This window comes from Chamaea fasciata, unplaced genomic scaffold (assembly GCF_029207755.1).
Source record: "Chamaea fasciata isolate MVZ Bird 193981 ecotype frontalis unplaced genomic scaffold, bChaFas1.0.hap1 SCAF_27, whole genome shotgun sequence".
NCBI lineage: Eukaryota > Metazoa > Chordata > Aves > Passeriformes > Sylviidae > Chamaea > Chamaea fasciata.
The window spans coordinates 4,240,618-4,256,735 of record NW_027094112.1 but is presented as its reverse complement, the minus strand read 5'-3'; the positions used below and the strand labels follow the sequence as shown (position 1 = coordinate 4,256,735).

Genomic DNA, 16,118 nt, shown 5'->3' with positions numbered 1-16,118 from the left:
GCTTGCTCCTTTAAAACAGGTTTTTGTGTCAATTTTGCTTCTGAACGGGGACTCCCTTCCGACTTTTAGCATGCTGCACAGCAGGAAAACACGGCTCTGGCTAAGGGTAAGTCCAGGGAGCCATCCTGGGGGATTCCCAACCCGGATTCCACTTGAAAGTGCTTCTTTTGGAAGGCTGGTTGTGCCCTCGCACAACTCTGAACGGATCGAAGGGCTTTTGTCAAAAAAAAACCAAACCCCAAAAACGGATTAAATAAAAACAGGCAAGGGGGGCAGGCAGCCCTCCAGAGGCTGAGCTGGCACCATTCCCAAGGGAGCCACTGGAGCAGGGTGTCCAGCTGAATTCCTCTGGGATTGCATTCCTGACATCCTCTTTGCAGCACCCCACAGTCCCACCGCTCCGACACCGCGCCAGGTGTCAGCCTCTGCTCCCTCCAGGTTTGGATTTAGTTCCCCTTTTCCTATCACTTCCAGCTCTGCTGAGGGGGAGGTGGTGGCGTGCAGGACACCAGCAGCAAGGGATAAATACTGGAAAATAGGAGAAGGGAAAGTTCTCCAGAGTTGAGGGAAGCTTGGGAGAAATTCAGGCTCCCACACTCTGCAGGAGCCCTGGAATTACACTGGAGGCAGGAGGAAGGGGTGAAAAATCCCTACAATTAATGGGGTAATTGCCAACCTACTAAAAAGACTTTCCAAGAAGCTGGAAACCAAACAGTTTTCCTGGGGTACCCCTGTGGTCAGCCCAGGATGGGAAATTCCAGTGGTTTTAAAAGAAACTCAAATCCTTGACACCTTTTCACGCTGCATCCCAAAAGGTGAAGCACAACCTCATTCCCACAGGGAAATCCTGGCCTCCAGCACCGACAGCAAAATCCAGTGGGAGCAGGATCCTGCTCAGTACGCAATTCCAAAGGAGATGTGTTCGCAGAGCTCCTGATTTCCCACATTCCTCTTGAGTGAATCAGATGAAACTGCTTTTAAAAATAAAACACTCTCCTGAGTCTCTTTTCCTTTCAGGGACCACAAGATCAGCCCGGAGAGGATGCCTGAGTCATGCTCCCAATTCCAGCCAAAAGAGGAAAATCCATCTTTTAAGGAAATCAACACTTCTGCTGCAACTCTGATCCCAGCTGAGCCACTCCAGGACTTTTTTTTTCCGAGCAGGACAGAGTTTTCCCTTAGCCAGACAACCCTTCCCAGGGCAGTGCCCCTGTGTGTGTCCACAATTCCCAGCTCAGCAGCATGAGGAGATTCCAGGGAAGCTCGTTGGTGCAGACAGGAGTCCCTCTTCCACTGAGATTTGCTGGAATTTCACCATGCTGGAATGTCACCAAAGCTGCAGAGCCACCCAAAGCCATGGGCTCTACCCAAATTCCCACTGGGGGAAAACAAGGAGCACGAGGTGTTCCCACATGGAGGTGAATAAATAGCTAAAACAAGTGGGAAGGCAAAACCGAGGCAGCAGCAATCCCTCTGAGCTGTGACCTGGGATAAAATCCTGATTTCCATGAAGAAACAGTGCGCAGCTTCGTGCCAGAGTGCTGAGCTGGGTATTGAACGAAGGAATGCCATGGGAATAAAATAAATTAAAAACCTAGTGGTTTTCCTTCTTCCAAAGAATTAAAACCCATCCCTAAAACATTTCCTAAAATAATTACTTTAAAACTTCCTAAATCCAAAAGGAGCTTATCCTGAATGGGAAGAGGGCAGAGGGACTGTGATCTCCCAGACCAGCCTATGTCTGTTTGCCCCATTTGGGAGCTGCTCCCACATTCCCGCACTCGGCTTCATCCCCGTTAACTCCGACAGGGATAATAATACTCATAAATTCAGGAAGAATGGAAGTGCCCACAGGATGAAGGCCACAGGCAGGGACTCGGGTGCTGGCACTCACATCCTCCTGCACAGACCTTGGTGGTCTGAGAATCTTGGGAACACCTCGGAAATACTGATTTTTCCCCCTCTCCGAACACGCCCCGCGAAGTTCCGCATGGCAGGTTGGGGATGAATTCCTTCCTTCCTTCCCTCCTGGACCTGCAGACAGCTCATCTGGGAGAATTAATTGCCAATTAGAGCAACATCCATGAGATCATCATCTTCCTCCCCGATGAGGAACTCGGGGCTGGCTCGGGACGGCCGCTCGGCCGAGAGGATGGCGTTGCTCGCCATGGACAGAGACTGATCGGCCGAGATGGGGGACTTGGACCAGCTCTCGGGCTTCATGCCATGCGATTTCTTCTTGTCCCTGTCCTTATCCCGCTCCCGCTCTCTGTCCCTGTCTTTGTCTTTCACTTTTTTCTTCTCCTTTTTGTGCTTCTTGTGCTTCTCGGCGCTGTACTCGGGCAGGGGCCGGATGCCGTCGTCGGAGCTGGGGCTGTTCTGGTAGGATTTCTCAGCGATGGAGGAGCCCGACTCGCTCTCGCTGTCGATGTTCTGGGGGGTGTAGGCCGGGGATTTGCTGTGGCTGGGGGAGCAGCGCTCGTGTTTGGGGGTGGAGCCGCTGATCAGGGGGGAGCCGTAGCTTTTGGAAGAAGCCATCTGAGGCCTCAGGCCATCCCCGCCCCCTTCCCCGGGTTTCTGCAGAGTTACTTTGGCTTTAATGCTGGGGGAACCACCATCGTGCTTGCTGATGATGATTTTGGCCACCCCAGTGCTTCCAACGTTTTTGGAATCCGAGTTCTTCTTGGAAGAGTCAACGGATCCTCCAGAGACAGAGACCTTCGATTTCTCCTTGTCGCTCTTCTCCCGCTTTCCCTGGAACTCCCCTCCAGACATGTTGTGCTTGGAGGACATTGTATGGCTTGAGGAATTGGAACTCGGCCCCATCTGTCCATCCATGGGGTCATCCCCGCCAGGCCCGCTCGTGACCACCCCATGCTTCAGCTTGTCGATGACGGCGGTCAGCGATGGCTTCTTGTTTCTGCTCGGGGACTTGCCTTTGGAGCTTCCATGCTGGTTCTGGGACGAAGACATGGAAGACCCACTGGATGAAAAGGAAGATGAAGACGCCGTGGAGGAGTTGGACGAGGGAGGCGGTTTCTGTGACATAGACCCGGAGGATCCCATTCCTGAAGACGATTTCATGCTCGAGCTCGATCCAGTCCCAGACATGTGGGACCCACCAGACCCTGAACTGATGGGTGACTTCGCTTTAGACGACGGGGGAGTACCTGGGACAGGTTTCATGGGAGAGGCGAGTTTGTCAGAACCCCCCGAGGGTCTCGAGTGGGATGGGGAGATGTTTGGTTTGCTCATGGAAGGGTTCATGAGGGACGATGGCTTTCCTTGAGGTTTCATCTTGGTGCTGCCAGAGCCGGTGCTGAGGCCGTGCTTGGTGATGGGGGAGGATCCTGGCTTTCCCACCGACTGGGACGAGCCCTTGGACTGACCCGAACCGGAGCCGCCTTGGCTGGAGTAGAGGCTGCTGCTCATCTTTGAGCCAGAAGACCCTTCTGATTTGTTTTTAATTTTGCCTGAGGTTGAAGAGGAGGAAGAAGAGGAGGAGGAGGAAGAATGGCTATGATGGCTTTTGCTGCTGGAGGAGGTGACAGAACCACTACTTGTGTACTGGCCGTGTGAAGATGGTTTGCCAACAGTCACTGTTCCTTTTGGGATCTGAATAGTTATTTTTGGAATAGGAGGAGTAGCTACCCCGGGAGGAGTCTGGGATCTGCCCGAACTCCCCGGAGATTTGGACCCACCTGTGCTTGCTGGTGGCGTGAAGGGCCTGTTGGATGAACTGTGGGATGGAGATTTCCCATCTGTCTCCTGCTTCTTCCGCTTTGGAAGTTTCTCTTTGCTTTTGCCATCACTGGACGGCGTCCGGCTGCGCTTCCCTGGCTTCCCATCTATCCCAGCACCTGCCATGGCACTTCCAGACCCATTACCTTCCTTTACCCGTTTCTGAGACTTCTCTTTCCCTAAATCCCCCGTGTTCAGCAAAGGGCTCTGACCTCCACTGTGGTGCTCCATGATGTCAGAGGACCCCAGTGCTTTGCTGGCAGCTGCAATAATACTAAAATCCACCGTATCGGACGGAGCGCTCCCCTTAAATTTATTTTCCCCCCCGTCAGCCCCCAAGACTTGCACCCCCAAATTAGTTAGAGCCTGGGGGGCATAGCCCTTGAAATCATCAGTGTCTCCGCTCTGACTGCTCTCATCGAAGTATTCCTCCCCAAAACCACTCTGGCTCTGACTGTTCAGCAAGTCAGGGTTGAAATCTACCCCATCTGGAAAAAAATGGTTGGAGGAGTCGCTGTTGGGGCTGACAGCGGCGTCCGCGATCAGGTCCGCGGGGTCTGTGTAGGGGTTCTCGCTACTGTTGGTCTGAAAAACATCGGGGTCAAAGAGGGCACTTTGTGAATGTCCTGAACTAGAGGAGTCTCTGACTGGAGTCCCAATGGGTGGGCAGTCCTCAGTGCTGGTGGGCAGCTTGGAGGCCTCCTCGGCTATATCCGAGAGGATGTCGGTGACATCGGCCCCGATGCTGTCCGAGCTGGACAGGCGAACCATCCTCTGGATACTGGGCTGCGCGTGCGGGAGCGCCTGCGGGTAGGTGGCGGGAGGAGTGCTGCACTGGCTGGGTGCTGGAGTAATATGAGGGGTGTCCAGGGTGTCTGCAGTCATGTTGACATCAAAAATGGGGTTCTGGGAGTCAACATCCATGGAAAAGAGCTCCCTCTGGAAATCGTCCTCAGTCTGGTGCTTGGGCTTGTCGGCTGGCATGCGGGATTTTTTTTTCTTTTGCTTATTCCCCCCAGGGCCCATTTCCATTCTGGGGGAGCCAGAGGAAGAGTTCTGCCTTTCCAGAGGGCTGCTCCCATACAGAGTGGAGAAATCCTGAGGGGGATTCTCCTTAAGAAGGTTCATGAGCATGGGGTGGTTCTTGGTGTTGCTGGCTGGTGAGGATACTGGTGGTGGTGTGTGGTGGGGAGGGGTTGGACTTGAGCCAATGGTAGACCCCACATTCCCTGTGATCTGCAACAAACTAGTGAGAATAGGGTTCTGAGACACTTTGCTGAAGTCCTCCCCATGGCCCACCGAGTCATGCCTCTCTTTCATGCTTATGCTCATGTTAAACAAAGTAGTGATGGGCCCCCCAGGAAAAGTGTTGGTTGGGGTGGTGGTCCCGCTCATTGGGTTGCTGCCTGTGGTCATGCCATACCCTGGGCTGCTGGCTGGGGGCAGGTTTTTCTTCACCATGTCTTCAACTGTCTCTGCAATGAGGGACAGGGCTGGCGTGTCGGCTTGGATGGTTTCTGCTTTCCTACGGATGGCTCTCATGGTGACAGGGATGGACATGCACCTGCAAGACACAGCACAGGGTCAGGGTGGGGCTGGCTGCCCTCAGCAGGTCACTGGGGAGGTTTTACACCTCCAGCAGGTATCAAACCACCACGCAGGGGATTGCACGGGAGAGCAGCAGGTCCAGGTTTTGTGTCCTGCTGTTCTACTTGGATTCAACACTTCTCCCATCACCCCTGTCCTGCACTTGCAACCACAGGGGGAGAATTAATCAATAATCTCTAATAACTGATGGCTGACAAAGCATTATCTGGTAGTTAAAAAGCGCAGGATGCAATCATAGAATCATGGAATGCTTTGGTTTGGACGGGGCCTTAAAGCCCATCCAGTCCCACCCTCTGCCAGGGGCAGGGACACCTCCCACTGTCCCAGGCTGCTCCAAACCCCATCCAACCTGGCCTTGGACACTTCCAGGGATCCAGGGGCAGCCACAGCTTCTCGGGCCAACCTCTGCCAGGGCCTGCCCACCCTTACAGGGAGGGATTTCTTCTCAATATCCCATCCAGAACTACTGTTTCAGCTTAATTCCCCCGTGTCCTGTCCTCATGAGGGAATGTGGGTTGTTACTCCAATTCTGGCAGAAAACACCTTTATCTAAGCTTGGCAAACCTGATTTCCTACAACCTTATAAAAACCCCAGGATGACTCTGGTTGGAAGAGCTTAAAGCCCATCCAGTTCCAGCCCTCCACCATGGGCAGGGGCAGCTTTTTGAGCTCAAAAATCGGTGATAACACCACATTCTCCTCAGAGATAACAAGTCTATAATGTGCTGAAAGCAAAACCAGTGGCTCCCACTCAAAAGGTGACAGGAGTGCCCTGTGAATGTCCTGCTCTGTTCTGAATGTGACTGAGGTGAGGGAACCTGGATAAAAGCCCCGTGTAAACAACAAACTCAAAAATAAGTAGCTACAGTTCAACGTCTGGCATTGAATTTTCTGTCTGGCTTGGCTCTGAGTTCTTCTCTCTTCCAAACAACCACAGAACAGCTCCAGAACTGCTGGATAAACACGAGATGGAGCAGAGCTCATCCCAGCTTACCTCTGAACAACCTTGGCAATGAAATCATCTGTACAGATGAGGGCATCAGACAGCCCTTTGTACAGCTTACAGTTCACATGGCTGGAGTCCTGCACGTCCATCACCACTGCAAGAGAGCAGGGAGAGATCAAAATCCTGCACACAGGGCGAGGAAACCCTGCCAGCCCTCCCAAAAACGCTGCTCCTGCTGCCCCTGAGCCCACTTACCACACACCAGGGAGTCGTTCACGGGGTGCTGGAAGGATACACTGAAACAGGAGTCAGACAGAGGGCAAACTTCAAACTGCAGGATCCCAGGAGAATCTGAAAGGCACGCAAACCATTAACTGAGCGAACAGCGGAGATGAACCAGAGCCTCAAAACCCCCACACAGAAAAAAAAAAATTATTTCTCCCCACAGTGGGGAAGTAGCAGAGGCCTCATCTCTTATGAGGAAAACTCCCCAGGGCTCATCATTCCCACTTTTTATTTTTTTTGGAGGTGGCACCCACCTTCCTTCAGGACTGTCCTCTTGACGCAGCTGCCGATGAGGGTGTTGTAGGCCACCTGGTGCCGGATCAGGCTGAGGATGAGGGGCACCCTGCCCGGGTGCTGGAAGGCGATTTTGCTGATCAGAGTTCCCTGCAGGCTTCGCCCGTCCGGGAGAGGAGCGTCTTTGTTCAGGAAGTAACAGTGCTGCTGTCCTGGGAGGGCCTGACAAACAATCCCTGCTTTAGCCCTTGGGTACAAGGGGTTAATGCACATCCAGCAGTGCCCAGATGACACTGACACCACATCACCTTTCTGGCTGGTAGGGACAAACACTGAGGATGTTTTCCTTCCACTCTGAACAAGGAAAATGCGACTTTAATTCCTCAGAAGTACTGGCCAACAGCATTCGCTGCTCCCAATAAAACAGTTTCATGCTAGATGGCATCCCTTCTGGGGAGAGAACCCTCTGGAGTTAATACTCATCCAGAAATTTAAAGATTTCTCCCAAAATGCTGCAATTCATTCAGCCACACAGCACTGGAGAAAAGGAAAGGGACAGATCCTGGGAAGGCTCAGCCCCTCTGCTCTCCTCCCTGCAGAAAAGCACCTTTCAACAGCTAGTTTTCCTAAGTACCCTGGTCATCACAGAATCAAGGAATGGTTTGGGTTGGGAGGACCCCAAATCCCATCCAGTGCCACGGACTGGGACACCTCCCACAATCCCAGGTTGCTCCAAGCCCTGTCCAGCCTGGCACTGGACACTGCCAAGGATGGGGCAGCCACAGCTTCTCTGGGAACCTGAACCCTAATGCTTGAAGAACGAGTTTTGTCCGTGAATAAACACAGAACCCATTTTTGTTTATCCCACTTGGAGGACATCTGAAAGAGTGTCTGAAACCTGAAATCCCCCTGAAATGCAGCTGTGGGGGTGTCCCAGGCTGGCTGGGAGCTCACACTTACGGCGTAGAAGCGCATGTTGTGGTTCAGGGGCAGGGGATCAGCCTCCTTGGACAACTCAAACTGCGTGATCAGCTCGTACAGGGGCACAAACGTGGGTGGTGTGTCAAACAGTGGGATACCTGAGGGGACAGGACAGTGGAATGATGGCACCTGGCAGCCAGGGAGAGGCGGTGGGAAAACCTGACTGAAAACCCCCCAGGCACCCGTTAAAAATCAGCAGCATTTACTGGTAGAAACGAGCAGCATTAATAAAACCTCAGAGATGTGTCTGACAGGTCTGCAACGCACCTGTGCAGCTCTGGAGTTTCTGGATGAAGGCTCGAGACACTGGAATGGGACGTGGGAATTTCAGGAAGAAGCAGGCGGGCAAATCCACGCTGTTGGCACTGGTGATCGAGGAGAAAGATGGAGTCCTGGAAGATTAGGGGGACAAAAGGTGCTGTGAGCTGCAGGGCTCCTGCTGTCACCTGACATAACATTTATGTTTGCTCAAATACACCTTAAAAATGAAGGCACTCCTCAGAAGCACCTGAAACAGGCGTTTCTTGGCCTTAAAAGCAGCACAAGTGGAATTCATACAACGCTGTGGCAATGAGTGCTGGCCTCGTGTCCTGCCCTTACCCTTTGCTGTCCACAGGGTGGGAGCCCATGATCAGGGGAGCAATTGGAAGTTTGTGCATTGCCATGGTTCCCTCCACTGTCACCGACACGTTCATCCCCAGCGAGCGAGGAACTGTGGGGGGAAGCAGGAGAACCCAACAAGGACATGAGGCGATGGAAAAAAGCCCATAAGTGGCAAGTTTTGTGGATTAAATATAGTCTCCGTCCCTGGAAGTGTACAAGGCCAAGCTGGATGGGGATTGGAGCAACCTGGGATGGTGGAAAGTGTCCTGCCCAGGGAGCAGGATGAACCTTAGGGTCTCTTCCAACACAAAATATTCTGTGATTCCATAAAATATCCCTCTGGCTTCCCCCACAAGGCACAGAGCTCACTGTTCACCTTCAGGCCCAAACGGACAACAGCCAAACTGACTGTTCCACCCAAAGCTCCATTTCCCTCTTGCCAGGTGGACCAATTGTGTCATCCTCAAAATATTTTCCAAATGCATTTGTGAGTTCATAGTTTGCACTTTGCAAAGCAAAACAAATAATGATCTTGGATAACTTCCCCCTCTTCATTTTTCCTGACAACTGGAGCTTGGTTTTGGCATTGTAACAAGAGCCAGATGTCCATGCATAAAAACAATCTTCCAGTATGATGGGAGAGGCATGAGGGCTCTGAGGGACCTGGAATAGTGGAAGGTGTCCCTGCCCATGGCAGGGGATTGGAACTGGATGAGCTTTAAGCTCCCTCCAAGCCCAAACCATTCTGGGATTCCATGTTTTTATCCAGGTAACAAAACAAATCCCAGGTTAAAACGAGATTCACTGTGAGGGAAAAGGCTCTGCCTGGAAAGTCTCACCCCACGAGCCCAGAGGAGCCCAGCTCCAACCCCAGCACAGCCACAAGGGTCCAGTGGTCACCTGGGCTCATTAAACCCTGTGATTGTCCTGCTGGACAGGTGACAGCAGAGAGGAACTGGGCTGGAATTCTGCTTCCTTCCCTCCTTCAGCCCCCAGCAGCTCCAGAGCTGACCTACCATTGTTCTCGTGCAAAACCACGGGGGCTCCAGTGCCATCCTCAAACAAATCATAGGGGGAGACGTAATATTTGAGGTTCATCAGCAGACCTGGGGGAGAGAAGACTCCTGATGAGGCATCCTGAGAGGTCAACCTGATCATCCCCACCCCACAAAGCCACACAAACACCCAAAGACTTTGTCCCTCTTTTACTTTATTATTTTCCACCAGTTAATGTGAAACTATCAGCCATACTAGGGGCCAGGAACAAACAAATCTCTGTTAATTCCTTTGTTTTTAAGAGTGAATCACAGGTACCTCCACTCCTGGGGGTGAGATAGCCAACACTGCCATGGAGGATCTTGTCCAGGGGGTTGGCGTTGGTGGCTTGCCTGCAGGAGAGACAATCACAAGTCTGAAACAAGCCACAGCCACACCTGAAGCCAAAATCCATGTGCTGAGACTGATTTCTACTCAAAATTCACATTTCTGGGGACCCAAAGAGGGATTGAGCCTAAACTTCACACTGTACAGGCAAAACTAAAGCTGCTTTACCCTCTGCAGCATGGCTGGTTTAGCACTGAACCCACAGCAGAGAAACGTGGCCAAAGCTTTCTCAATTTAAAACACATAATCATTGAATCCTTTTAAAATCCTTTAAAAATAAACTTTTTATTTTGCCGTTTAGACTCTCCTCCAACCAAATCCTGCAGTTAAAACTGAATTTCTCAGAGCTCTAAGCATTTATAAGTATTTACAAAACCACACAGACACCACAAACTTACCAATACATCCCAGCCATCTTTTGCAGATCCAACTCCAAGGACTGCAGAGCCAAGTACATTTTAGTTTTAAGTTTGCTTAGGGAGAAAGAAAAGCAAACAAACAATAAAACAATATAAGAAAACTTGAAAGGAACTGTGCAGTGCAAACCTATAAGCTTGGAGAGGTTTTTTTGGTTCTTTTCTTTTTCATTTTATATGTGTGGGTATAAATAAATGTATTCTAGACCAGTTATTTTATTTTTTATATGTGGCTATAAATATATCCTGGACTCACTTGTCCCCTGGCAGCTTATACAGGTTCACAAGTCCCCTCAGATGCTTTGAAAACTCATCAAAATTTTTCTCTCTGAAAGAAAAAAAAAGGGAGAAAAAGTTACAAAGTATTCAAGTTAGCAACAGATAACTTTTCATTTTAGAAACTTATGTTAATAAAGATGCTGAGCCACTTAATTAAAAAAAAAAAGACTTTCGCTACGTGAAAACGTGTTCTTTAAATGATTCAGCTTTAATGTGCTGTGGGCTTTGAAGACACCTCACACAGCAGCCAGAATCACAAGATCTGAGCCAAAGCCAGAAAAATCCCCTGGAGAAGTGAAGACACTATGGTGGGGAAGGAGCAGCTGTGAAGAATTTTGCGTTTCCAGACATCAAATAGCAACAGATCATGACAGCAAAGAGAAACCTGCGAGAAAACACAACAAGCCACCCCTGCCACTCACCTCAGATGTTGCACCAGCTCTGGACAGCTCTGAAAAGGAAAGAACACACAAAGATGTCAGTGTGGAATGCAGCCACTCCAGGCTTTGTGCAGCTCTGGGAATTATCAGGACAGGGAAATTCCCAAGCATCAGCTTTTTCTGGGAAGCCACACAATGCTCAGAACCACACCTTGCTGTGGTTCTACTTCTGCCCCTCAGGCCCTGCTGGGACAAGTCCAGGTAATAAATATTTCCTCTTAAATTATTAACTTGAAATAAACTTCTCCAAGTGTGAAGCTTTAGGTTGAAAATCTATGAGCTTACATAGAGATATTAAAGATGGGTTGTTTTGAGGAGAGGCCAATCAAACACCAAGCTCAAACTCTCCTCCAGGTGCAGAAGGGGAATAAAACCATTTTCTCCCAGCATTCCACATTGGAAAACTTTCCATTCCCAGATCTGAGCTTCGTAAGAGTAATTTCCCTTTCCTCTCCTTGGAAACAGAGAGATAACTTCCACCAAATTCTCAGAAACATTGAGGTTTAACTCAAATAACCAATTCACAAATAATTTTGTGAATCCATAGTGTGCATTGATTAGAAAATCCCACAGGAGCAAACTACTCCATGGAGGATTTTACTTCTAACAACTAGTTAGTATTTAGTACTTCTAACAACTACTTCTAACTAGTAGTTCTGGCAAACTACTTTGACATGGAGGATTTAGCAAGGATGTAACTCTGGGTCTAAAGGAAGGTCAAATAAAACCCATTTCCTCTGCTCAAAAGAAAGGGAGATAAACAGAAATCCCAAAAGCACGAGGGCTCCTCTTTCCCAGGAATACACACCACGGGGTTTTCTCCATGGTGAGCCACCTTGACATCACAGAGCAGCCCTGTAGGGTCCAGCTGCACTTCCACATAAAACATGTCTGAGGTGATGTAACACTCGGTGCCATTCGCGCTCAGGTGGGATCCCAGGCTTCCAGGGGAAACAGAACAAAAATCGCCGTGAGATGAACAGAAAACCCCACAAAACCCCCATATCCAAGCACACAAAACTCACATAGAACCCCACAATCCAAGCACACGAAACCCACACAAAACCCCCACAACCCGAGCACACAAAGCTCACACAGAACCCCCAAATCCAAGCACACAAAACCCACACACAGAACCCCACAATCCAAGCACATAAAACCCCACAATTCAAGCACACAAAACTCCCACAATCCATCACACAAACCCCATAATCCACTCACAGAAACCCCCTCAATCCAAGTTCACAAAACCCCACAATCCAAGCACACAAACCCCCCAGTCCAAGCACACAAAACCCCACATTCCAAGCACACAAAGCCCATAATCCAAGCACACAGAACTCTCCAATCCAAGCACACAGAACTCTCCAATCCAAGCACACAAACCCCCAAAATCCAAGCACACAAAACCCCACAATCCAAGCACACAAAACCCCCCAACCCAAGCCCCAGAAGGTTCTGGTGTAGTCAGGGAAGCAGGAGAAGTCTCAGCCATGAGCTCAAAGGAGGAGACCCACCCGCTCTGCCTGGCGATGGACTCCAGGCGATCGGTCATGGCGGGCAGAGACGACACTGGAAGGAAGGAACAAAAACCGAAGCTCAGGGGAATGATCCAACACGCCCCAAGGAATGAGGCACCAGCAATAAACCAAATCTCAGCTGGTTATTCCCCTCCCAGATCTGCTCACACAAGGGTCTGCACCAAAACCCAAAATACTCCAAGAGAAATTTCCAGAAAAACCCAAATATTCCCACACTGCAAGGAGAGAATGGAGTTTCTTCTGCAAGTGGAATCCAGGTATGGGCACTCACAGAATCATGGAATGACACAGAAAATAATTTGGATTTGCCTGCTATTGAGCGCGTGGAAGGGATTGTAATTAATGTTACCCCTCTGCTAGTTAATTTTAAACTTGGATGCTAGAAGATTTTAACATCCCATTTATGCTGAAGCTCATACATAAAATTTACCACACAAATTCCTTTCAAATTTCACGTTTGGATTGGGAAAGACCTTAAAGCCCCTTCAGTCCCACTCCTGCCATGGGCAGGGACGCCTTCCACTATCCCAGGTTGCTCCAAGCCCCATCCAACCTGGCTTTGGACACTTCCAGGGATGGGGCAGCCACAGCTGCTCTGGATAAAGAGAGGATTTTCCCAATAAAAGCAGCACAGCCAGTCCTGCCTGTCCTGCCTGGCACTGAGCTCAGTGTGCTGATGAACCCCTGAGCACCAATAAAACGCTCCAGCAACACCCTGTGTGGTTTTTATGGAGCATTTCCATAGGATTTTCCAACTGTGGAGAGCACACAGGGAACACACCAACCTTTCAGGGCCTTCTGCAGAGTCTCCAAGCAGCTCACCAGGTGCTGGTGTCCCCCTGAGTTCAGCACCACTCGCTTTTCCTTGGGCAGACAAAAGAAAAAAAGGTGATTTCTCCTTGTCCCTCAGTAGGAGGGAACTATGGCAACTTTGGTGCAGCCAAGTGAGGTTTATTTACACAATTAAAAGCAGATTAGATTTCACCCCAACCATCTTGATTCCTGTAGGTGAACAGTATCTGTTTGCAAGCAGATTATAAAGCAGGCCTGAAATTGATTTGTTTTCTTTTAAGCAACTTGCTCAGCTGGACGAAGAGAATGCAGCAACTTTTTATAGGTCTAAACTGAGAGTTTTATAAAAATAAAGAGCCAGACAAACTTTTAACACCTTTGTGTGAGCAGGAGGCTTTGCTGCAGCTCTCCTCTGCCTCCTGCTCCTCCTTCCCCCACCCAGACCAATATTTCATTTTTTGACAAAGCCAACACTGAGTGTGGAGTGTCACAGAACAAACTGCTCCACAAAACAAAAAAAAATAATGGAAGGGTGAGCAGCAGAAAATACAAGTTTGACCCTTTCCCTGGCACTGAGCTGGCAATTAATCTGTAATTAGGGGAGGGAAAGGCACATCAGGCAGGGAGGGTTTGGACATCCCTCAACTCAGAAGACAGCAAAGCCCCGGACACAACAAAAACACGTCAAAGAGATCTAAGAATCCAACACAAAATCATCAGCAGAGAAGCCCCAGGCAGCTGCTGCTCCCAGAAATGCTCACCATGACTTGCCGGACCAACTTCATGGTTTCTGTCCAGGGCCTGTTCTGGCTGTACTTGGCGTGGAGCCTTTCCAGGAGGGAGCTCATCTTGTTCAGCTTCTCCGCCTCTGTGGGACAGGAATGGAGCAGGAAATGAGCCAGTATTGGAAGTTTTACAGATCAGTTTAGGAATAAAACACTTTCCATCTTCAAGCTGGAGATGGCTTCAAAGGATTTACTCACTGCTAGTTTAACCCAGTGAGTTAAAACTAAAGGACCAGGAAAATCCTATGGAATGCCTGTTGGGAGAATCTCAGCTCCTGTTCTGCACAATCCCTGAGTGATGTGGGCCCAGCAGGGTCAGTTCTGCCAGGACAGGATCACCAGGGTCTGAGGGCAATGTTTCCCTGGGGCAGGAAACTGAGGGTGTGGGAAACACGGGGTTAAAGCAGTGAGGGGGGGGGGGGGGGGGTTGTGTCCTGGATTCCCCCTCTGTCCTCTCTCCCAAACTTCTTGAAAGGTCTTCACACCTTCCATCATCAAAAACCTCAACCAAGTCATTCCAACTGCCAGTTGTCACAAATTCTGTGCTCAGACACACTCCTGCCTCACAGCAGGACTCAGGAGTGCTGTGCCTGGGAGGTTTAGGTTGGATTTTGGGAAAGGTTCTTCTCCCAGAGAGTGGCTGGGCACTGCCCCAAGGCAGCCAGAGCTCCAGGAGGGCTTGGCCAAGGCTCTCAGGGACAGGGTGGGAGTGTTGGGGTGCCTGTGCAGGGCTGGGAGTTGGATTCTGATGATCCCTCCCAGCTCAGGACATTCCATGACTCCACAGTCAGCCCAAAGCTGAGGGCTGGTGTCCCCTGGGCACGGCGCCATGGGCTTCACCCAGCAGTGGGTGAGTGACTGGAAGGTGACAAAGGGAACGTGGCTTTTAGGAACACTCAAATCCTGAATTTTATTGCCAAGAGTCAGAGCTTTCCACACTTCCATGACAAAAAACATCCCGGTGGACATCATTCCAGAACAAACCCTGGCACTGGAGGGCCCAAGGAAACAGGACATTTTAGTGTCACCTCACAGGATCCTGTGACTTCCACCTGCCAAACTTCCACAATTTGGGTTCCTTATTGATGCTCTCCCAGCCCACAGACCTCACAGTGAGCTCTCCAAATCCAGGTGTAAGGAACAAATGAATGTGTGCTGAATGTTTTGGAGCCTCCTGCTCTGGAGACATTCCAAACCCATCCATACCCCCTGTTCCAGGTGACCCTACCTTGGCACAGGGGTTGGACTGGACGATCTCCAGAGATCCCTTCCAACCCCAGCTATTCTGGGATGTTGTTTTCAGGCACTTTACACCTCTCAGCTGCACGAACACAGGACGCTGGAGGTGGGAAAGGATCCCTGGAGCGCACCTGATCCAAGCCCCATCTCCAACCAATAGTGAGTTGTCCAGAATCCCAGCAGAGAGTTGGAAGGGATCACCCAGCCCAAGTCCCCTGACAAGGCAGGGTCACCCGGAATGTGCCCAGGTGGGTGCAGAGTATTCCCGGAGAGGGAGACTCCCCACCCTCGCCGGGCAGCTGCCCCACTGCCCTGACACCTTCCTGGAAAGAAGTTCTTCCTCATGTCGAGGTGGAACTTGTTGTGTTTCGGTTTCTGGCCATTACTCCCCTGCCCTGTAGCCGAGCAGCACCGACCAGAGCCTGGCACCATCCTGTGACAGCCGCTGGGGATTTCTGTCCGTATTGACGGGATTCCCCCTCAACCCTCTCTTCTCCAGCCAGGCCCGGCTCCGCGCTCCTTCCTCATCACAGCGACGTCCCACACCTCAAATCACCGTTATGACCCTCTCCCGTTTCACCTTTCGGGGCGACACCTCAGCCCCAGCCCGGGGCTGCCCAGACCCGCAGGGATCCCCCCGGATCGCCCCTCGCTCCCTCACGGGGCCGGCGGGAACCCCCGCCTCCCTCGCGCCGCACTCACCCTCGGCGCTGCCCGGCGCTGCCTTCATATTGCAGGTCCGGGGGCGGGATCGACAGAGGGAGAGAGGGACCGGGAGAGGGACTGGGAACGGGCGGGGAGCGGGGGCGGCGGCCGGGCCGCCCTCGCCCTCACACGGCGGCGGC

At 50.9% G+C, this 16,118-nt stretch overlaps 1 protein-coding gene across 1 annotated transcript; it reads right to left on the bottom strand.

The window, feature by feature from the left end:
* Positions 1-1,214: 1,214 nt before the first annotated feature.
* On the bottom strand, positions 1,215-16,113 carry MED1 (mediator complex subunit 1). The gene is made up of 17 exons (XM_066205304.1): positions 15,976-16,113; positions 14,011-14,117; positions 13,243-13,321; positions 12,434-12,488; positions 11,725-11,857; positions 10,899-10,927; positions 10,454-10,525; positions 10,180-10,254; positions 9,713-9,786; positions 9,415-9,504; positions 8,396-8,507; positions 8,063-8,187; positions 7,775-7,893; positions 6,835-7,036; positions 6,551-6,646; positions 6,344-6,449; positions 1,215-5,305 (listed from the first exon to the last, which is right to left on the bottom strand). Exons 1-17 carry the CDS (start codon positions 16,001-16,003, stop codon positions 2,059-2,061), a joined length of 4,749 nt encoding a protein of 1,582 aa, XP_066061401.1. The 5' UTR covers positions 16,004-16,113; the 3' UTR covers positions 1,215-2,058.
* Between the last annotated feature and the right edge of the window lie 5 nt (positions 16,114-16,118).